Raw genomic sequence first — 22,380 nt, 5'->3', positions numbered from 1 at the left:
AATGGCATTTTGGGATCTATAAGTAGGGGCATAGCGAGCAGATCGAGGGACGTGATCGTTCCCCTCTATTCGACATTGGTGAGGCCTCATCTGGAGTACTGTGTCCAGTTTTGGGCCCCACACTACAAGAAGGATGTGGATAAATTGGAGAGAGTCCAGCGAAGGGCAACAAAAATGATTAGGGGTCTAGAACACATGACTTATGAGGAGAGGCTGAGGGAGCTGGGATCGTTTAGCCTGCAGAAGAGAAGAATGAGGGGGGATTTGATAGCTGCTTTCAACTACCTGAAAGGGGGTTCCAAAGAGGATGGCTCTAGACTGTTCTCAATGGTAGCAGATGACAGAACGAGGAGTAATGGTCTCAAGTTGCAGTGGGGGAGGTTTAGATTGGATATTAGGAAAAACTTTTTCACTAAGAGGGTGGTGAAACACTGGAATGCGTTACCTAGGGAGGTGGTAGAATCTCCTTCCTTAGAGGTTTTTAAGGTCAGGCTTGACAAAGCCCTGGCTGGGATGATTTAACTGGGAATTGGTCCTGCTTCGAGCAGGGGGTTGGACTAGATGACCTTCAGGGGTCCCTTCCAACCCTGATATTCTATGATTCTATGATTCTATGACCCAGCTGCCTCCTGGTTCCACCACTGCTCAAAATGTAGCTCCGCTGATGCTAAGAATCCAGAGTCTATTGAGCAGGAACATGGGACAGACAGCACCCTTGCTTGGAGAACCCATGCTTTGCAAAATGAGACATGGACTTTCATTCACCCTGCACTGAATTGCAGCCACTTCTGGAGTGGAGCATAGTACCTGCATAACAACACACGGATTGCTCGCCCAGCACAGAAATGCAGATACCTCTGGGGTGGAGCGCAGCAGCGTATCATAGAACGTGAGGGTTGGAAGGGACCTCAGGAGATCATCTAGTCCAACCCCCTGCTCAAAGCAGGGCCAATCCCCAATTTTTGCCCCAGATCCCTAAATGCACCCCCCCCTCAAGGATTGAACTCACAACCCTAGGTTTAGCAGGTCAATGCTCAAACCACTGAGCTATCCCTCCCCCCCACAACACAATACAGGGATCACTCACCTGGCATTGAAATGCAGACAGCTCTGGATGGAGCATAGCAGATGTGCCACAGCACTCAACAACACTACACAGGGATCACTCACCCAGCACTGAAATGATGCCACCTCTGGGGTAGGAATGCAGCAGCTGTTGAACAGCCACAGAGCGACACTCCTCACAGTTTAGAGCAGGATGTGAAGAAGACTCTCACTTCCATTCGAAAGCTCTGGGGGAGTTCACAGAAACAGACCATGAGGTTAACCTGAGCTGAACAGCAGCCAGGACACAATAAATTGGGTCTGCACTGCGGGTAACCAGACAACAGCTCTGCCATGAGGGATTCGTTCTGATTGACGGAGGGAGGGATGGGGCAGGGAGCCAGTCAAGCTTGGGGAACAAATTCCTTCTCCAGGACGCTTTGCTCCAGGATCTTAGAGCCCAGGCTCTACGGCCATTAATTCCTGCACCACCCAGCTGGAAGGGAAGGGCTGGGGCAGGTCTCTGCGCTCCACATGTCACAGGAGGACAAGGCAGAACGAACCATGTCACAGAATGAATCAATTGCATAGCCTGGACTAGAACCCAGGAATCCTACCTGCCAGCTCTCTGCTCTGACCATTAGACCCCACTCCGCTCGCAGTCAGGATAGACCCCAGGAGTCCTGATTCCTAGACACACACACACACACACACACACACACACATTTCTCTAACCCAGTGGTTCTCAACCAGGGTTACGGGTGCCCCTGGGGGTACGCAGAGGACTTCCAGGGGGTACACCAACAGGCTACACAAAAAGCTTTAGCGAAGTCAGGACAAACTAAAATGTCATACAGACAATGACTTGTTTATACTGCTCTGTACACTGTTGGGTGTGTTTTGTTATAGGATTATAGTCTGTTAAAATATGTGTATATTAAATTCAATATGGAGTTTGTGAAGACAGAGCAGCAATCCAAGATGGCGTCTGAACGGCCATCTTGTGACCGCCATCTTGTTGTTTACGGTGATCATGGCCCAGTCATAACTGGATCCAACCGGTTTTTCCCGCCATTGGCAGCTCCCAGGACAATTTTACCTCAGACTGTTTCCACCCCGGCTGGGACTGTACCATGTTTTCCCGCCACTCCGTGCAGGAGGGGCCGGGACTGGCTGAGCAGTGGTACAGTCCGTTCCCTCCGGCCCTCCCCGCCCCCGGCAGCGCTGAAGGACGCCATTCCCGACGGGGCGAGACGGGCAGAGGCCGTTCGCTCCATTCGACCTGCTCCTGTTCCTGGGTACAACACGGGGCCTGGCTGAGGGGGGCTGGGTGGAGGTGGGCGAGGGGCCTGACCGAGGGGGGAGGTGCGTGGAGGGGGGGCGAGGGGCACTGCTGGGGGGGGACACTGGTTGGAGGGGGGACTTGCAGCTCAGTGGGGGGCCCTGACTGGAGTGGGCTGAGGCCCCACTACCCCAACCCAGTCCTCGCTTTAACCCTGCCCGAGGCCCCCGCCTCCCTCTGCGCCCCACATGACCAGGTGGGGGTTCAGTGGGGACCTGTGTGGCCCTGTCACCGGTCGCCTGCCCCTTGGTGCCCAGGCCCAGCCCTCGCAGCGCCAGAAGTGGGGGGCTGCGGCGTTCGGCCGTCTTCAGCCTTGCAGACATCGACCCGCCAGCACCCCAGTTGCTTTATACTGAAATCAGTCACTGGGGGGGCTGGGCCCGTCCATCAGTGACACTAGGGGGGGCCGGGCCCGTCCACCAGTGACTGATTTCAGCGTCGCTAGGGGCTGTCGCCCAGCGTCACAGACACTCCCCAGAGCAAGGCAGGGAGAGGCCAGGGCATGCCCAAAGTCAGGAGCAGAGCCGGGGCAGAACCCAGGAGTCCTGACTCCAGCCCCACCCCGCACACAGCTGAGTCCCACTTCTACCCATAGGGCTCAAGGGGACGTGGCAAGAGGCAGAAATGGCCCCGTCCGGGCTGAAGGCGGTGGTGCGCAAGAGTGAGTGCGGAGCCAGGGGGTCTGAGTGCGGAGCCGGTCGGGGGCAGGGTCTGGTTGGGTGTGGGTCTGGGGGGGCAGGGCCCAGTTGGGGGGCCCTGGGAGGGGCGCTCCTGGGGGTGTCTCACCCTTGGGGAGGATTAGGAGTCAGTCGGAGCAGAGAGCTCCCCCCCGCCTGCCTGTCATACACCAGGAAGGGGAGGAGGCTGTCTGCCCCACCCCCAAGGGCTGCCCCCTCCCATAGGAGCTGCACTTTGGGGGGGCGTCATCGTCGTCATCTCTTTCCATCAGGATGACTCCCACCAGGGCCGGTGCAAGGATATTTTGTGCACTAGGCGAAACTTCCCAGGACTGGAATAGCTGCGGGTCAGGAGTGAGGAGCACCGGCGGAGCTGGGAGTGGGTGGTAGCCCAAGGCTGCCATAGCAGGGGGCTGCGGACAGGAGTGAGGGGCACTGGCAGAGCTGGGAATCGGGGGGGAGCAAAGGGCTGGAATAGCAGAAGGCTGCGGACAAGAGTGAGGGGCATCTGCAGAGCCGTGAGGCGGGGAACCCAGGACTGCAATAGCTGCGGGTCAGGAGTGAGGCAGAGCTGGTGGGGGACAGACCAGGGCTGGCATAGCAGAGGGCTGCGGACAGGAGTGAGGGGCACTGGCAGAGCTGGGAATGGGGGGGGAGGAAAGGGCTGGGATTGCAGGGGCTCCAGTCAGTAGTGAGGGGCACTGGCACAGCTGGTGGGGGCAGCCCAGGGCTGGCGTGGGGAGCTGTAACTGCAGTTCAGGGTCGAAATGCCTGGGCGGAGTTGCGTGGAGAAAGCAGGTTCATGTCTGCCTTCACCATGTCTGGATCCAGGCTGTGCTGCCGGCCCCTTACCTTGCACTAGAGCTCCACGTGCCCCGGTGAACGGGGCGTCCGCATGCCACAGGTGTAAAGGAACTGCAGGAAAGCAGCAGGGAGGCCAGCGCGTCCTGGTGCAGAATAGCCCCTGGAGCCTCATTAGGACCGAGCAGCCAAGTCCTGATGGGCTAGAGGTGGGGTAGGGAGAGGCATTGCTTGAGTTATGGTGGAAACATAGTGTGTTGGGCAGTGCACTCATGCACACCAGCTACCGGGAGTGGGAGTGAGAGTGAGAGCACAGGTCAGGGTCGTGGGGCTATTGCCCTACGGGGCCAGCCAGAATCAGGTGCTTCGTAGGGGTAAAACAAACAGATGTATTATGGTAGCACCCAGGAGCCCCAGTCATGGACCAAGGCCCCATTTTGCAAGGCGTTGTACATTATTCATTAGGTGTATTACGGTAGTGCCCAGGAGCGCCAGTCATGGGTCAGGGTACCATTATGCTGGGCACAACAAAAAGATGGTGCTTGGCCCAAAGAGCTGACTATCTAATTGCTTAGCTGGGCCGTGGAAGGTGCCCAGGAGACAGGCCGGCAGTTCTCTGAGCGGGGCATGCCTTGGAGGGGTTCTATGTGCAGGACTCAGGATTTGAAGTCTTTGTTGTGTTGTTGTCCCCCACACACTGTAGAGGGTCCCTGGATCCCCTCCAGTCAAGAGGTGCTGGACAGGATCTGTTCTCTTGCTGCACGGGGCCAGATCCTTAGTTCAGCTGTGCTCGTATCCAGCCTGGCAGAAAGGAAGGGGGATCAGACCCATGGCCCATCTAGCCTGTCACCCCACCACGATCGCCGACTGGGGGCTCGGCTAGGAGCACATCGCTAGCTGGCCTGAAAGCAGCCTCTGAGCCACTTCCCCGAGGGGTCCTTCCACCAGCCAGTGGGTCCTGGCTCAGGGCACAGCCGTCCCATCCGAGCCCCACCACTGATCCTCATCTCTTTCACTCGCAGAGATCCTCAGCGTTGTCCTTCACAGCGTGAAGAAGGAAAGAGAATGGAAGGTAAGCAGGCCTAACCTGTTGCCCTGGTGTCCCCCTGGGGATATGCTGTATCCATATATCATGCTCCTTCCCTCCAGCCTCTTGAGATTCATTAGGAACCTGAGCTTTTCCAGGCTGGATCAGATCCCTGCTCTGTCTAGCCCATCATCCGTCCCCAGCTAGGCTTGGGTATGTCTGCCTTCCCACTGTGCTGGATCAGACCCAGCTTGTCCAGCTAGCCCCATATCTCCCCCCACACACACACACCGGATCAGACCACTGGGACCAGTGAATCAGCCTGGGTGGGAGGAGGAGCAGGAGAGTGCCAAGCATGGGGGCAGTATGCACCATTGGGCAGGCAGGTTATTGAGCCCCCGGCATGGACTGGGCTGGGGGATGTGGAGCAGCGGGTTAGGCCGGTGCGGCAGAGGGAGCATTCGGCACGGCAGGAAGGTGGTGGAGATGTTGGGCCAATGGCCTACAGGGCTTTCCTAGGGGAACACGGAGACTCCCCTCGTTCCATTTCTCTGTGCCCTGATCCTGGTTCTGTCCGAGGGCTGGGGAGCGGATATCTGGTGGATCGGAGCAGGGGACTGGGAGCTAGGACTCCTGTTCTGTCCCTGCCTCTTGCACTCACCCTGTCACCTGGGCGAAGAGGCTGATCTCCAGTCTAGGAGGATGGAACCATTCTGAATGGCCGGGTGTCCCAGGTTTGTCTCCTACATCTCGTACCAGCCACTCTGCTCGGAGCCGCTCTCCCTGTAGCTCCTCACGCAGTCCTTAGCACGGTCAGCTCAGCAAAGTGCAGACTTGGTACCGGCCCTGCTGCTCTGCTGTGAAAGGGCTGTGGAAGGGCTCTGCCATTAGCAGTCGCTCTGCTCCCTTGGCTGTGCTGTGGATGATGATGGTGGGCAGCTGGGCTCAGGGCAGTGACTAGTTCATCCGAAGTGGAGCGCTCCCCTCTCGCTACCCCAGGTGCTGATCATGGACCACCCCAGCACGCGCATCCTCTCATCATGCTGCACGATGTCCGACATCGTAGACGAAGGCATCACACGTGAGTGGCCCCTCCCTCCCGTCTGCTCCCCCCGCCAGGGCTCACCTCCCCATTGGATACACCTCACAGTCAGGGAGTTGACTTGTCTACATTCACGTTTGCATCTAGTTTCCCCGCTTTGCAGCCCCCTAGACGCCCTCCTTGCTATCGGTACCTTCCCAGCCAGGTCTAGTTCCCTTAGCCCGGCACTTTCAGCCCGTGGAGCCTCTTCACCGCTTTTCTCAGACTCCCGCTAACTCCTCGCTGCTCCTCCCCAATGCTGTGGGCAGGGACCTGGCTGGGGAGGGCGAATGCTGGCTCCCTGCTTTAGGGTGGAGGAGCCCTTGGGGTTGAGGGGCACAGAGCTGAGCCAGCACTCTAGCGGGGTGCCTCCAGCACAGTACAGAGGGCCATTCCTTCCCTGCTCCATACTGTGGCAGCATCGCAGCCCACGGCCCCACATCGAAGCGGCTGCTGCATTGTCGCCTCTGGAACGCCCCGGCCTGCTGCCAGCGAACATCACTGTGCCCCTTGGCTTCCCCTCCCCACATCCTGGTGGAGAGCGGCTGGGGCGGGTGGCTAGGACACACTGACCCGCGCCCAGTGTCTGCTCTCTCCTAGTTGTGGAAGATATTAACAAGTGCCGGGAGCCAATCCCCAGCCTGGAGGCCGTCTACCTGCTCAGCCCAGTGGAGGAGGTAGGAGCTCGGGCCTGGGGCAACTGGATGGGGAGCAGGGGAGACCCCGGGACAGCTCCTAGTGCTGCCTGGAGGTGGCGCTGTCCGGGGGGATGCGCAGCACAACGTCAGGATGGGAATGGGGCCAGTCAGGGCTCCCCAAGAGGCTGCTTCCCCAGAGCTGGGCTTCATGTTCTTTGCCACGTGAGGCACAGACTGTCCCCCAGACCTCTCCACAGTGCAGTCCTGTGGGGGTTGGATGGGCAGGTGCAGCAGGTGGAGAGAGGCGACCTCAGCTGAGACTCAAAGCGAAGGAGACTCGCTGAGGCAGAGGCTCAGGGAGCAGGGGCTGTTGGGGAGGAGGCTCCTGCATCTGCAGCAGCGAGGTGAGTGGAGGGAGACCAGGGGCAGGGGGCGCTGGCAGAGCAGGGTGAAGCCCAGAACCCGCAGGGGCTGCCCGCGGAGGGAGCGCTGTAGGAGAGGACTGCGAGCTGGGGCCTGGGGCTTGGGACAGGGCAGCCAGGTTCTCACCTGTCACAATGGCCGGTCGAGGGGTCTGAACAGGTTCCAAACACCCTGCCAGGCTAGCTGGCGTGGCGAAGCTGCAGGTGCCCAGCATGGCGCCCGGGGAGGGAGGGGGCCCTGATGGTAGTTGCCTGGGATTGCTGCTCGGCCGGCTGTTCCCTGGACACTGCTCAGAGCCCACTTAGTTCAGCAGCAAGGCAATGCCAGGCCTCATCTGTGGCCGGGCATGGACACTTCTGTGCCAGCAAGAGATGTGGCTGGGCCCTGAGGATGTCCCGGGCACATGGGCACAAGCCCTGCTCCAGGCAGGGAGGGAGCCCAGAGCCAGGGGGGTGAAAACCAGCCCACCTCCCGATGGCATCATGCTAGGCCCTGAGTCCCCAGGGCCTGGGCATGGGCTGGGCCATTTGAGCAGCAGGGAGGGGCCTCGGCAAGTGCTGACAACGCCCCTCTCTCCGCTTTGCAGTCCGTGCAGGCTTTGATCAATGACTTCCAGGGCACCCCCACCTTCAACTACAAGGCAGCTCACGTCTTCTTCCTCAGCCGTGAGTATTGGGGGTCCGGGGATCCCCCAGCTGGGAGCCTGGGCAGCAGCACACTGGAGCCTGTGTGTGGGGGGTCTCTCTCTGCCGGCAGGCCAGTGCGCAGCACCCTGATTATGCTCTGCCCTCCTGCAGGGGGATGCAGCCCCAGCAGGCCAGACTGAATGACCCCACCTATCCCTTCCCCCCCCTTCTCCCCCACGGGCCTGCCTCCAGCCAGCACGGCTCACAGACACCCGCAGCGTGTGCCCAGAAAGGCGGCCTCTTGCTACCATTCCCAGCATGCATTGCTCCATCAGTCCCAACTCGGTGGGGGGATGGGACACCACCAGAATACCCAGTGTGTCAGGGTCATATCTGCTTCTCCCCATTACAGCGGCAGGGGGAACCCAAGTCCCCGTTCCTCCTTGTGCATCATCCTGAGTTGTACACTCCGGTCACTCAGCCCTGCGGGCGGGCTGAGGGCAGGGTGTGAGATAGGGGCTGCATCGGAGAGATTGTGGCTCCCCCTCGCTGCTGATGCTGCAGAAGGCGAGAACCCGGCATGACTCTGGTTCGGGGGGGCTGGACTCATCGTTGACTCCTGTGTGGCCCTGCTGGCTTGCCCAGGTTCCCCACAAGCGTGCAGCACTACTGCCCCTGCTGTGCCCGTCCTGGCCCCGTCCGTGGGGGCTGGCGCTGTGCTGGGGGTCCTGAGCCCTGTGCCTGTCACTCCCACCCACTGCCTCTGCCTTGCAGCCTGTCCTGAGCCTCTGTTCAAGGAGCTGAGGAAGTCACGGATCACCAAGGTCATCAAAACCCTCAAGGAGATCAACATGGCCTTCCTGCCCTATGAGAGCCAGGTGAGGGGTGGCCGGGCTTTGGAGGAGCAGGTCCGCGGGGCGGATGGTGACGTACAACACCACACCCTTATTGTTTCATGTGGCTTGGCGGGGGAATCTTTCCCTTCTAGGGCCCCGGGTTTGACGCCAGCACAGGACAGCAGGGACTAGCTGGCTGCTCACACCCTGTGAGAGGTGGAATCGCTGGCTTGCACCTGGTGGGGATGGTAGATGTATGGGGGAGGAGGGCCCTGCCTCCCTGGCTTTACCAGCTCTTACTGATGGTTTATACTAGGCCTGCAAGACAGCCCGATACTCCACACGCCTGCCCTTTACCCAACCACCCCATCCCCTCCTTGTGTCATCAGTGGATTTCCCCCCTCCTGCCCCGAGGGGCAGGACTGTGGTGTCAGCCCCATTGCATTGATGGGGAAACTGAGGCACAGAGAGACATGAGCCTGGTCTACACACAAAAGCTTTGTTGGTATGGGTTTGTTACAGGGACATGAGAGAAAAAATCCCCCCTGTAACTGATGCAGCTGTGGTGGCAGAGCCCCTGGGTAGATGCCGCTACGCTGGCAAAGCAGTCCTTTCGCCACTCTAGCTGATTTCATCTGGGGTACCGGTGCCAGCTGTGCCAAGAGAAGCTTTGGCTGGTATAAGCTGAGTGTCCGTCAGGAGGCTTTGCTGGCTCACCTGTCCCGTTGCGCCAGCAAACCCTTCATGGGTCGATACTGTTTATTGGCGTCCAAGCACGTTTGTCCCAATGGCTCGTTCTGTTCGGCCAGTGAAATAAGCGACAGCGGCAGACACGCCTTGATGCCGGGTTTGCCCGTGGCTATGCTGGGGCTTTCGCCAGACTAGAAGCGTCGCCAAGCCCCCTCCCCCAACATTGAGGGCACCTGGGGGTCTGCAGCCAAGTAAGGACCTGAACCTGGGGCATCTTCATCCCAGGCTGGTGCATGAATCTCTGGCTCGCTATCCCTCTACCACAACAGGAGTGGCACTGGCAAAGGGATCTCTCCCTCACTAGGGGCTCACTACAGCTACACCAGGCTGGCCTGATCCAACAGCGCATCTTAGGGGCGCGGTATGGGACACAGCTGGCCTGGCTGCAAGCAGTTGGCACCAGGGTCTGATCTCTGCTCTCCCCCGTCCCCAAGGTGTACTCCCTGGACAAGCCAAAGACCTTCCACAACTGGTTCAGCCCCCACCGCTTTTTTCAAAAGAACAAGCAGCTGGAGATGCTGGCAGAGCAGATTGCCACATTGTGTGAAACCCTGGAGGAGTATCCAGCCATCCGCTACAGGAAGTGAGTGTGCCCAGGGGAAGGGGTACCCAGCTATCCCCTATAGGAAGTGAGTGAGCCATGGAGAAGTACCCAGCCATCCTCTACAGGAAGTGAGCGTGCCCAGAGGGAGAAGGGTACCTGGCCATCTGTTACAGGAAGTGAGTGTGCCCAGGGGAAGGGGTACCCAGCTATCCCCTATAGGAAGTGAGTGAGCCATGGAGAAGTACCCAGCCATCCTTTACAGGAAGTGAGTGTGCCCAAAGGGCGAGGGTACCTGGTTACCTCCTACAGGAAGTGCGTGTGCCCCTCGGGGAGGAGCTGTTTCTGACCCACAGGGTTTGTCTTTGCTGCAGGGACCATGAAGATAACTTCCACTTGGCGCACGCTGTGCTGGCCAAACTCAAGGCGTTCAAGGCATACGAGCCCAGCATGGGAGAGGTGAGCGAGCTGTGTCGGCCACACCCTTGCCATGGGACAGAGCCACGGGGGAGCACATGAGAAGTAGAAGGAAGGAGGAGTGATTTAGAACCTGCTTGGAGATCCTGGCGGGGGGAGGGGTGGGGTCTAGACACCCTTGGAGATCCTGAGGGGTTGGCAGAACAATAGCATTCCCTGTGTGGCTGGACTAATGGCCCCAGTCCTTCTCTAACACTGGCTGTGGGCAGATCTCAAAGTGCTCTACAAAGGCTAGTGTCCTTATCCCCTCTGTATAGATGGGGAAACTGAGGCACCAACTGGGGAAGTGTGTGCCCAGCACAATCTCTCTGTTTATAAACAGGGCAGTTCGGTCAGAGAACTAAGCTTCACACACAGAGCCTCTTCCACACCTGGACACTCCTGTCTGTGTGTGCTCCTACACTCATCACCATGGTATCAGAATCTCACTAATGAATTCAGCCTCCCAGGGGAGGCAGGGTGGCCTGTGTTACAGATGGGAAACTGAGGCATACAGGGAGTCTGCCAGAGCAGGAATAGAACCCAGCTCTCCCAAGCCTTAGCCACAAGTCAGCCCTGGCCTGTGGGCTTCCCCTAGCTCCTGCCATCCCCGTCCCACCCCCAGCAGAGGGGAGCTGCAAACCCACCCTGCCCTGGATTCTCACACGGGAAACCCAGTAGCTCCTACCCCCCTAGGAGAAGCAAAGTGATGTAAAATCCAAGGCCTGCCCAGATCTCTCCCTCCTGTTGCCTCTGCTCTTGCTTCCAGCCTTTGCTGAGCTGCTGGGAGACTGTGCACCTGTGACCAACTGGGAATGTTTGTAATATCTTTTATGAATCTGATGCGTGCCTCAGTTTCCCTATATATTTCCTGGCTTCTCTGGCAGGGGGTGAAGGGGAAGGATTCTTGGGGAAGGTAAGAGTCATGCCGGGGGTGGGGGGTGTCACCTCCCTGTCTTGGTGAAATGAAGAGAATCCAACACAGATCAGCCTGGGGGCCAGAAAGACCGTGCCGGCTCCAATGGCTCCTGGCTGGATGCTCCCAGCAGGGAATTGGAGCAGGGCCCCCAGCTCGAGAACACAGGGTTGGAAGGTTTGAGCTGGGGGATGAGTGCGGGAAGCTGGGAGCTCTCGCCTGAGAACTGATCAAGGTCAGGCCGAGGCCTGGTCTACACGAGGCAATTGGGTCGGTGCCACTGCGTCGCTTGGGGGTATGGGAAAGGCGGAGTCACTGAAGCGGAGCAGCTGAAGTGGTTTACATGTAGACAGGCCCCGAGTGAGAGACCCGGAGCTGAAAACAGGTTTCTCTGCAGCTCGGCCAGGCTCTGGGCTGACCAGAACGGCCTCTTGCTTTAACCTTCAGTGGGCTGGGCTGCCCAGGCTGGGGTCCAGGTGCCTAAGAAACCCAACTGTTCTGGTCTCCAAAGCCACCCAGCCCGCAGTCCCGGCACCCTGGGGCCTTGTCTGCACTAGTCCCTCTTGCTTTGATGTTTCCCAGCTGCCAGCCCTGAGGGGTAGCTGGGACAGGCAGTGCTGTGGCACCCACCAGTGCACTAACCACCCCTCTGCTCTGGGCAGGGTGGGGTGACCCGGTGGTTACGCCAGCCCCCATCTGCACTCGGGGATCCCTCCAGCAGAGCCGAACTGGCAAAGGGTGTGAGCAGAGTCCCGTGGGGGGTGGGGGCGGGGGCTGAGCATAGCAACCCATCCAGGCTGGGTAGGGCTAGAGGGGAATGATGGTGCCAGCTCTGGGTTCATGTCCCTGCTCTGCCACAGACTCCCTGTGTGACCTTGGGTGAGTCACCCAGCCCCTCTGGGCCTCCATCCCCCTCTGCAATGGGGTGACAGCCCTGCCCAGCCCCACGTGCATGGGGGGGCAGGATGCAGCAATGATAGTGCTACAGTGGTGGGGGCCAGATACTCCTCCAAGAGAGGCGCTCCCCCGTCAGCCTCAACCCATTTACCCAGAGGCTGTGGAGACCTGCCAGGCGGATGGGTGGTGGCCGGTCCGACGTTCTGCTCCCGAGCGTGGCTGAAAATCGGGCCACGTAGTGAGGTGGGACAGTTGGGATAGCATCAGGGGCTGTACGTCCCCACCCCACCCACCCCTGACTGTCTGTGCTACCCAGCAAAGAGCAGACGCAGCCCCTTGCCGAGGTGCTCCTGGGTGGGCTTGGGTTCCACTGGGGCTGCTGGAGCCGGTTTCAGAGCCGTCTGCCATGAGAGCGCAGGGCTGGTCTCCTATCGCCACCTGCTGCGCAAAGAGGGCAGTGCATGCTGATCAGGCAGGAAGCGGGTGCTGGGCCAGCCCCCCCATGATGTGGGTCTGAGATGCTGACCATTTGAGTGGTCTCTGTCCAACTGGATGCTGGGGGGCCACACAGGTTGGGACTGGGGAGCTAGAGCTTCATATGGGGTCCCAGCTCAGATGCAAGGTGGGGCATAGGGATAATGTCCTGTCGTCCCCCTCTGGGACCTTGTATCAAAGAGTCTCTGGGCCTGGTGTTGGTTAATGATAGACTAGCCAGGCCCTTCTGGTGTAGTTCCCCCCGTCCCCACACAGCATATGGAGCAGGGGGCAGTCAGGGAGCTGCCTTGTAAGGGGCATGCTCCCGTTGGTGGAGAGGCACGAGCAGAGAGCATGCTTGGGGGAGGGAGGCATTGCTATTTGCATGAGGGGCAGGTAGCCCGTCCCCGCAGGGGGCGTTGCAGTGCAGCTGGTCAGGGCAGGACCCCAGGGCACGTCCCAGCTAGCTTGGGGGGTGTCTCTTGGCTTCCCCCTGGGGTTGGGGGCTGGGCCACAGAGAGGGTGGGTAGTGAAGTTTCAGGCCACCAGGGCCCATTGGATTGTGCCATGTAAGCCAGGCCAGGAACCCTCTGCCAGAGCAGGAGGTGACGGGTTTCTCTCTCCTTTGCCCCAGGGCCCCGACAAAGCCCGTTCTCAGCTGCTGATCGTGGACCGAAGCTTCGATCTGGTGTCCCCACTGCTGCACGAGCTCACCTACCAGGCCATGGCCTACGACCTGCTCAGCATCGAGAAAGACACCTACAAGTAGGGCCTGGCTGCCAGCAGGGGGCGCCCCGCACCCCTCCTCAGGCGGGCTGGGGGGGATGTGGCCCAGGCACCTGCACTGCTCCGCAGCCCCCACGCTCGGGCGAGGGGTGCCGCAGCCTGACCCCATCTCCCCCCTGCAGGTACGAGACGACGGGTATCAGCGACTCGCAGGAGAAAGAGGCGCTGCTGGACGAAGACGACGAACTCTGGGTGCAGCTACGCCACATGCACATCGCTGACGTCTCCAAGTGAGCGCGCTCGGCCCTGCCCCCTGACGCACCCCTCCATGCCCCGCCCATCCACTGGACATACCCCCCCGTGCCCCACCCAGGGCCAGGACCCATCCCCCCCCCCGGACACACCACTCCATGCCCCACCCAATGCCAGGACACCCCTGGACACACCCCTCTGTGCCCTGCCTAGTGCCGGGTCTTGCTACTCCCCCCCACCTTCGGCACACCTCTCCCCTCCCCACCCAATGCTGGGACCCCCTACCCCCACTTTGGCACAGCCCTCCCCTCCCCGCCCGCTGCCAGGACTCTCCCCTTGGACACACCTCTCCCACCCAGTGCCAGGACAGCCCACCCCGTTGACACACCCCTCCCCCTCTTTTCCAGTGCCGGGACTTCCCTCATCCTCCCCTTCAGACACACCCCTCCCCTTTCCTTCCCACCCAGTGCTGGAACCCCATTACCCCTTGGATACACTCCTCTCCCACCCAGTGCAGGGACACCCACCCCCCGCAACACACCCCTTTCCTGCACAGTGCCAGGGCCCCCCCTCCCCTTCCCACCCAGTGCTGGAGCTTGTCCCTCAGACATACTCCTCTCTGAGTGCTGAGACCCCCTGGACCCAGCCCCTCTCCCCAAAGGACCCCTGAGCGCTCCCTTCCAGAGCCACTGTCCACATCTCCTCTTGGTGATCCGCCTGGACACTGTCTTCCCCCGATCCCAGGGTCTCCCCATGCACCTTACAGCTCCCTTGAGTGAGTCCCTCACCGACCTCCTGCTGGGCCTGCCGCTGCCCCCAGGCCCCCCCAGCAGGGTGCCAGGAGCCCCCAGAGGTGCACTGAACTCTGCCTTGGGGTAACTTAGGAAGAGGGCCTCCCCCAGCCTGTCTGAGGCTCTTGAGGCAGAGAACCCTGGTGCCTGTGGGGCGGGGGCTCCATCCCCTGTAGCATAGGACAGGGTACCCCCTACCTCCAAGGCAGTGCCTGGCTCCGTCCTGACCCCTCTCCCTGCTGCAGGAAGGTGACGGAGCTGCTGCGCACCTTCTATGAGAGCAAGAGGCTGACCACGGACAAGGTGCGGCAGGGGTTGGGGGGAGCGATTGGGGAGTTCAGGCCGGAGGGACAGGGGGACCCATCCCACTGCCACTGATGGGGAGGGGAGGCTTCCCTGCTGCCCCAGGAGGGGTTGGCGGGGGCGGGGGGGCTGTCCCATTGCTCCCAGGGTTTGCCTGTAAAGGGCTTAGAGGTGTATGTGGAGTCCCCTGCCCGCCAGCCAGAGCTCTGGAGCTCCCCACAGTGGGGGAGGGCAGAGGCCCACGGGGCGGAGTCAGACAGCAGGATCGGGACCGCGCAGGGAGAGCTGCAGGGAGCCAACGCTGGCATCTCCCTGGCCCGCTGCTGCTTTACACCTTGAGGGGTGCTCGGGTTGCGGGGCTCCCGTCTCGTTCCAGCTGGCCTGGAAAGGGCAGGTCTAACCTAAGCCGCAGCCACGCATGGCCTGAGTGACCCGCCCTGCTGCCTCTGCCCTGCAGGGGGCTCCAAGCGCTGGGAGCGGCCGGGATCTCACCACCGCCTCCCTCCAGGCCAACATCGAGGACCTGTCCCAGATCCTGAAGAAGATGCCCCAGTATCAGAAGGAGCTGAACAGGGTAACGGGGCTGGGCTTTTAGTGGGCAGGGGGCAGGCTATTCAGTGGGGCTGATGGGAGGGGCAGGGTGCTCTGTGGGGCTGGTGAGGGACAGTAGGGACTCTCTTGGGGGGCAGAGCACTCTGTGGCACTCCGCTTTACTGCCTGATGAGAGCTGCTGACCTGTCCTGTTGGGCAGAGCCATTTTCCCCCCAGGTGCTGTGTGGCACCATGGGCAGCAGCCTGCCTGTCAGTGCCCAGAGCTGCCACGTTAGCCCCACCAAGGGCAGCCCTTGGGTAAAGCCCGTGCCTTGCTGCTGCAGCTCTCGGGAGAGGGCCTTGGTGAGCTTCCAAACCAGCCTATTGGAGCCACTCCTGGTGCCACTGAGCCATGTGCCAACAGAAAGCTCCTGGCCACTGGCACAGGTACCCCGACACCTGCTGGTCTCCAAGCCCCCAACCTCATGGTGACTAATAGAGAAGCCGTGGGCTGTTTTGGAAGCTGCTCCCTCGTTCTGGTCCTCCCCTCCCGCTGCCCCGCTCCACCCCAGAGGTGGCTGCACATCAATCCCTATGTGGCAGCCCTATATGGTGGCTGGGCAAAACAATCCCTATATGCTCGGCTTCTACAGCCAATTGAGGCTGCCCCTCTGGCCGAGGGGCCCTCCTCGTGGGTTGGGAGGTGCAGGTGCTCTGGACCAGCCAGTGATACGGTAAACTCCCCCTGTGCCCCGGTCTCTCCCCGCAGTACTCCACGCATCTGAACCTGGCCGAACACTGCATGCAGCACTTCAAAGGAACAGTGGAGAAGCTGTGCAGCTTGGAGCAGGTGGGTCTGTGGGCAGAGCCTGGCTTGGGGCAGAGTCTGGCTCATGGACTCAGCCCGGAGAGAGGGGTCTCAGAGCTGCAGGCTCGCTGGAGCCAGGGTCAGCCCCTCCATGCAGCACCAGGGGTGCAGGAGGACATGGGGCTCGGGTTACTCCCTGGGGGCCAGTTGCTCACCCCAGAGGGAGCTGACCCCAGGGAGGAGGGGGCCCTGGCACGGGGTAGGCGAGCTGTGGGTCAGGGGGCCGTCACATCTCCCATCCTGCTGCGTGGGCGGGAGGAAGCAGAGTGGCCTGACCTGGGCCTTGTGTGTGCGCCCCCTTCCCCCTGCCCCCAGGACCTGGCTATGGGGACGGACGTGGACGGGAAGAAGATCAAGGACCCCATGAAGATCATCTTGCCTGTCCTGCTGGACCCCAGCGTGCAGGCCTACGACAAGATCCGCATCATCCTGATCTACATCTTCCTGAAGAATGGTAATGCCACAGGCCTGCAGGGGGAGCACTGCGGGGCCTGCTGCTGCAGGGGGGTGCTCCTGGAGGTGGGGCCCAGGCCTGTGGGGCTGGTGGGGAATAGCACTGCTCAGACTGGCAAGCCCTCCTGCTATGCAGGGCGCCCCCCGGCCAGCCGCTTCCCAGGGCCTGTGTCCAGCCTGGCTCTACAGCCCTGTCTTCCCTCTGCCCACCTCTCGGTGCCTGAAAGCCTGCCAGTGCACCACGCCCATGCTCCGATCTGGGGTCAGATCTGGCGGCCTTTGCTCCCTGCTACTGTCTTCCGAGCAGTGTCCGCCCTCCATGCTCCCCCAAGCCCGTTCTCTGCAGGGAGGGAGGGAGGATGGATACACACACCCAGAGCAGCCCCCCAGCCCGTTCTCTGCAGGGAGGGGGGACTTCCCTCCCTTCCTGCAGGCTGTTCAGATACCATGTTGTGTCTTTGAGCCTCCTGCAACCAGTCCCCTGCCCACCCCTTGTGTCATCCCTGCAGCAGCTCCCTGCTTCTTGCCGCATCCAGCCCCTTCCCCAAACTCACCAGGGCCTGGGGAACCTCCCTTACCCTGACACTTGGCACAGTCCCTCTTCCCCCATCGGTTCCTATCCCATGCTGGCTCGGTGGGGCAGGGCCCTGCTCCGGGGCCCTTCCTGTAACCCTGCTCAGGCACTGCCCCTGTGCCCATTGCTCAGGCCAGGGTGCCCTCATGGGGCTCCTCTGGCTGCCTGGCTGCCCAGTTTCCTGGCAGGGGGTGCTGTGGAGTTGCCAGGCCTCCCCGTCTGCACTAAGCAGCAGTAAATGGTTTGGGGGGGCAGGGGTGGGGCACGTTGCCCTCCCTCCAGCTCAAGGCCTCACAGCCTTTAAGAGCCAGGCCTTGGCTCTGACTCTGCACCTGACTGGCCGCAGAAGGAGGAGCCCAGATCAGGGGGATGGGGGCTCCCATTGCACTGCCAGGGGGAACTAGAGAGACCCCTGACCCCAGCGCCCGAGAGAACCTGTTGAGGGAGGAGCAGCAAGAACCTAAATTCGATCATTAACTGTGTGGGGTCCAGTGGGTTAGAGCGGATGGTGCTGGGAGCCAGGATTCCTGGGTTCTATCCTCAGCTCTGGGAGGGCAGTGGGGTCTAGTGGGTTAGAGGGGGGCTGGGAGCCAGGACTCCTGGGTTTACCCCCAGCTCTGAGAGGGGTGGGAAGAGCAGGATCTCAGGATTTGATCGGGGAACTAGGACTCCTGGGGCCACGGACTCATGTGCCTGGGCTGTGGGTGCGTCCCGGGGTGCTAGCACTGACCTGTCTGTCCCCTTGCAGGTGTGGACAAGGAGAACCTCACCAAGCTGATCCAGCATGCCAACATCCAGCAGCAGAGAGACATCATCAACAACTTGCAGTTCCTGGGCATCTCTCTCACGCCTGGGGTAAGGGACTGGGGCCAGGGGCCAGGGGCCAGCAGCTGTACCCATGCCAGGGGGCAGCTCTGTGCTGCACAGGGGAGCCCAGGCCATCCTGGAGGTGCCCCTCTATGGCAGTGACCTACTCCCAGCACAGAGGTGGCCTCTGTCCCTGTACAGTGGGGTGACGCCCTCCCCATATGAGGGTGACCCCTGAGTTACTCCCCATCTGGGGTGACTTCTTCTGCCCCTGCAGAGGATACTGGAAGTCAGGACCTCAGATCGCCAGCGAGCTGGAACTGGTGACCACTGCTTGGGGTGGCCATGCGGCGAATGGGGGGAAGCAGCATTGTTCTCCCATCAGTCTCTCTCGCCTCCTCTCTCTCTCTCTCTCTCTCTCGCTCAGTGATCCATTCTGTTCTTTTCTCTGCCTCTCCCCTGCCAGCCTGGCTGGCGCGACTCAGGTAGGCAGCACTCTCCCTGTCTGCCCCCGTTCCCACCCCGCACCTCCTCCCTGCTGCCTCTCACCCCCTCTCCCTTCCTCCCCCAGAGCGGGCAGCTGCGACCGGAGAGGAAGGTGCGGCTGGAATCCAGCTACCAGCTCTCCCGCTGGACCCCCATGCTTAAGGACATCATGGAGGTACCGGGCCATCTGCTTCCTGGCCTTGGGGGTGGGGTTGCAATTGGCAGGCTGGGCCCAAGGGGGAGGGGTTGGTTTGGGGTCAACCATGTGTAGAGCCCTTCATATCTGTGCACCATTTCTGCGGATAGTGGATCAGCTGCAGATACAACCGTGCAGGGCTCTACTCCCCAGCAGCGCCTGGCCCGTGGCGTCCGGCTCAGGCAGCCTGGGGGACGCAGCGCGCTCGGGGCCGCTGGCCCGCAGCCAGTGGCTGGGCGACAGGTCGGAGTCGGGGCTGTCCAGCACCTACTCGCTCCGCCACGCTGCTTCCTGTCCAGCAGCTCGAGCAGCACCAGTGTCCCCACCAGCTCCTGGGCAGCAGGATTTGGGATTGGAGTGGGTGGGGCCCCGGCGCCCCACCCCTCCACCCCACTGTGATGCAACATGCTCTGCTGCTGCTGTGTACTGTTGCTCGTGACCCCCCAGGAGGGCACGTGATGAGACACCCCTTCCCCCAAGCCCCCACCCCCTCCAAACTGCCCCTTCTCCTCAAGACCCTGCCCCCACACTGCCCCTTCTCCTCAAGACCCCGCCCCCTCCACGCTGCCCCTTCCCTGCGAGACCCCTTCCCCAACCTCGCTAGCTGCTGCCGGTGAGGATGCGGATACAGGTAAAAGGCGGCTTGTGGATCGCGGGCTGATGCACATCCACACTTTTGTATCTGTGCAGGGCTGTAGCCATGTGAGGGGCTCATCAGAGAGTCCTCTCCTGCTGCCGTCCTTAGGGGTCTTAAATCATAGACACGAGTGCAGGGGAGTTGTCTTACTCGGTGCTGAGATGCTGCCACCTCTGGGGTGGGCCATGGGCGGTTTATACAGCGGTCCCTCACCGGAGCTGAATTCTTCCAAAGGAGTGGCAGGCAGCTCTTAACAGCCGCCCAGCAGCGCTGCCCGAGAGTCTAGGGCAGGAGGTGATCAGTGTGTGGGGCTGGAAGTGCAGGGGATCCAGGCAGCACACTGTCATGACTGGCACTGGAATCTGAATGGCTGGCAGGGTCCTTGGCCTAACCTCCAGTGAGGAGCAGCTGTTTGACGCTCATCTAAAGGATGAACTCCTGCAGCACAGTACTGGTCTCGCCCCCTGCAGACCCCCGCCCCGCTTGCTCTCTGCAGTACAGCGCCCCCTAGCGTCGCACTGGGGTCAACACTGACTGCCAGGGGAGAGTGCCCCCCTGCTGAGCCCTCCGCCTGCTCCCTGCAGTACAGCGTCCCCTAGCGCCGCACTGGGGTCACTCTGCTGACTCACTCTGCTGACTCACTCGCACCCCCCAGCACCCAGTAGCTTTTCCTTAGAGGTTTCCTATCCAAGCACTGCCTGGGCCCAAACCTGCTTAGCTTGTGAGAGGTGACATGGTCACTCCATCCCCTAACCCTTGCAGGGGGCTGAGCCCCTCATTGCCCTGTCCTGTGGGGCACTCCTCAAGAGGGTGGGGGGGCACACTAAGTTGCCTTCAACCTACTGGCTTGGGGCTCCTCCAGGCCAAGAATTAACCCCCTGACCGGAGCTCCTGTCCCTGGCAGATCACAGGTGGGAGGCTCCCAGGCCCTTGTTCCAGTGTTGTGATGATTCCTCCTGTGGGATTTTGGGGCAGGCAGTTGCGGTAGCCTCAATCCCACACCTAATCCAATCGGGGTGCCCCCTCTCTGCGCCAGCCACAACTTGGCAGGCCTTAAGCTTCCCTGTACAAGTCAATGCAGCAGACTAATGTAAAAGCCCCTATTATGTGGCATTAGGATGTATCATATCCTGGGCCCCCTGCGTGCCTGGGACACACCTCATGGAGCAAGAGGCAGGGCCTGGATCTGCCCGCAGCAGGAAAGGGGCACTGAGGGCAGCCCCCTGCCTCTCTCCCTCCACCCCCCAAATGAGGGGCCCTGGATCTGGCTGCAGGAGGTCTCCGCCCTCCTCATAACGGTGGATGGGTGGGGAGTTCACAGCAGGGCACTGAGCAGCTGAGGGGGATGTGGGGAGATGGGGGGGCATCACTGGAGGAGTCAGCGTGTTCTTTGCTGGCTCCCCATGCCCCCCCCTGGAAAGGGGGCCCCAGGCTGCTCCCCCCAGGGACTGTCAATCATTCAGTGAGGAGCCGTCCCAGCCCCTCCACCCCAATGGGGCCTGGCTTGGCCACCAGATCCAAGGTTCCTGCTGCTTGGCCCCTGCTGATCTGTCCTCCCCCCACCCCCCCACCCCCTGCCAGGACATCATTGAGGACAAACTGGACAAGAATCTGTGGCCCTTTTTGTCGGACCCGGTCCCTACCACCAGCTCCCAGGCTGCTGTCAGGTAAGGCTGAGCCTGGCTGGGCTGTGGGTGGCAGAGCCCTGACACACACACCCCAGAGTGTAGGAGCCTCTGTGCCTGGGAGTGTGTGGTCAGGACCCTGCCCTCTACGGGGGAGGGGATGTCCAAGAGCCTGGAGCCCTGGAACCCTCTTACCATGTCCCCCGCGCCCCAGCAGTCCCTCAACACACCAGGGCCCAGGATGGAGGAAAGGGACTGGCCGAGCTTTAGACAGACCCCCAGCCCAGCGCAGGTGCCACCCTCCCCTACTCCCTCTTGCCTGCTTTGGGACTCCTGTCCCACTCCCTTGGGCAGGGCCTGCCCCGCAGCCTCCTCCAGGCCCTGCCCTTCCATCTGGCATTCCCTCAGCGAGCCCCTGGTATCCACACTGCCCCTCTCTCCCCCCAGCGCCCGCTTTAGGCATTGGCACAAGAACAAGCCAGCGGCCGAGTACCGGACGGGCCCGCGCCTCATCATTTACGTGCTGGGTGGGGTGTCCATGTCTGAGATGCGCTGTGCCTACGAAGTGACCCCGGCCATCAAGGGCAAGTGGGAGGTGGTGATCGGTGAGTGGGGCGAGTCCTGGGGGAAAGGGCGGCTGGAATGCCCAGGTCAGGGAGAGTTGGGACCCCCTGGGAGGGGGAGACCCTAGAACTGCCTGCCCAGCACCCACAGGGCTCCCATGCTACCCTCTGTCCTCCCACACCCAGGGGCCTGGGAACAGATGTGCTTGCCCCACATGGCCTGTATCTAGCCGCCTGATCTCCTGGCCTCTGTCTCCCCAGGCCTCTCATTGCCCAGGGACCATGTGTGGGGCCCCAGTCAGACACCCCCAGTAACTCCCATAGGGATATGGCTCACCCCCTGCACACACCCCTCGAAGACCCAAGGGTGAGGAACACTGTCAGCGCATGGATTCTTGCCTGGCTGTGCAGGGTACAGCGGCACGAGGGGTGCGGTGCCAGGCCAAGGGGGATAGGAGACAGTCCCTCCCCCCCTGCACTAGAGCAGGGTCCAGCTGCAAGGATGGGGGTGATGGTGATGCCAGCCACATACCTGCCTCACTGTGCCCACCACTGCCAACCACCTCTCTCTCCCCCAGGTTCCAGTCACATCCTGACCCCCAAGCTCTTCCTGGATGACATCCAAACCCTCAACCAGCTGGACCCCGAGGAGGCCTAGAAGCAGCCCCCTCCCCCCAGAGACTCTGCCCCCCACAGTTTGCTGCCCCCAGCTCCACCTGCTCTTCTCAACAAGGCATCTTCCCCCCTACTCTTGGCTGCGGTGTCAGTTCTTGGGCGGGGGGAGGACCCCCAGGCTGCTTGGCTGTTCGGGCAGGGGGCAGGCCAGGCTTCCTCCCTCTGGCACAGCCTCTAGGGCCATTACCCTTTGTGCCCCGTGGCCACCCTGCCCCCGATTGGGTAGGAGAAGAGTCAGGCTCCATTATCTACCAGCTTCAGCCATTCCTACCTCCCCTCCCTGGGACCCAAAGCACAGCCCCTTTCCCTCCCCCTCCTGTCACCCCTCTGCCAGCGATGGGGGGCGCACAGAGGCTGCTTCCAG

At 61.3% G+C, this 22,380-nt stretch overlaps 1 protein-coding gene across 2 annotated transcripts; it reads left to right on the top strand.

The window, feature by feature from the left end:
• Positions 1 to 2,263: 2,263 nt before the first annotated feature.
• On the top strand, positions 2,264 to 22,089 carry LOC125629868 (syntaxin-binding protein 2-like). 2 transcript variants are annotated; one of them, XM_075121634.1, is made up of 20 exons: positions 2,264 to 2,342; positions 2,982 to 3,047; positions 4,887 to 4,936; positions 5,891 to 5,972; positions 6,573 to 6,649; positions 7,620 to 7,698; positions 8,434 to 8,537; positions 9,680 to 9,828; positions 10,161 to 10,245; positions 13,164 to 13,294; positions 13,438 to 13,545; positions 14,544 to 14,601; positions 15,059 to 15,175; positions 15,902 to 15,982; positions 16,316 to 16,454; positions 17,776 to 17,882; positions 18,406 to 18,495; positions 20,735 to 20,820; positions 21,226 to 21,383; positions 21,920 to 22,089. In XM_075121634.1, exons 2-20 carry the CDS (start codon positions 3,011 to 3,013, stop codon positions 21,997 to 21,999), a joined length of 1,818 nt encoding a protein of 605 aa, XP_074977735.1. In that variant the 5' UTR covers positions 2,264 to 2,342; positions 2,982 to 3,010; the 3' UTR covers positions 22,000 to 22,089. The 2 variants fall into 2 exon arrangements, with proteins under 2 accessions (XP_074977735.1, XP_074977736.1); XM_075121635.1 differs by lacking the exons at positions 20,735 to 20,820; positions 21,920 to 22,089 and having other exon boundaries at positions 21,226 to 21,319.
• Positions 22,090 to 22,380: the final 291 nt, after the last annotated feature.

This window comes from Caretta caretta, chromosome 20, assembly GCF_965140235.1.
Source record: "Caretta caretta isolate rCarCar2 chromosome 20, rCarCar1.hap1, whole genome shotgun sequence".
NCBI classification, from domain to species: domain Eukaryota; kingdom Metazoa; phylum Chordata; order Testudines; family Cheloniidae; genus Caretta; species Caretta caretta.
This window is presented reverse-complemented; position numbering and strand designations above follow the sequence as displayed.

Excerpts from the sequence above, each read along its gene's own strand:
- LOC125629868 (XM_075121634.1), top strand. The coding sequence starts at position 3,011 with ATGGCCCCGTCCGGGCTGAAGGCGGTGGTGCGCAAGA. Across the intron at positions 6,650-7,619 it reads TGCTCAGCCCAGTGGAGGAG|TCCGTGCAGGCTTTGATCAA; the intron begins GTAGGAGCTCGG and ends TCCGCTTTGCAG. Across the intron at positions 21,384-21,919 it reads CAAGTGGGAGGTGGTGATCG|GTTCCAGTCACATCCTGACC; the intron begins GTGAGTGGGGCG and ends TCTCTCCCCCAG.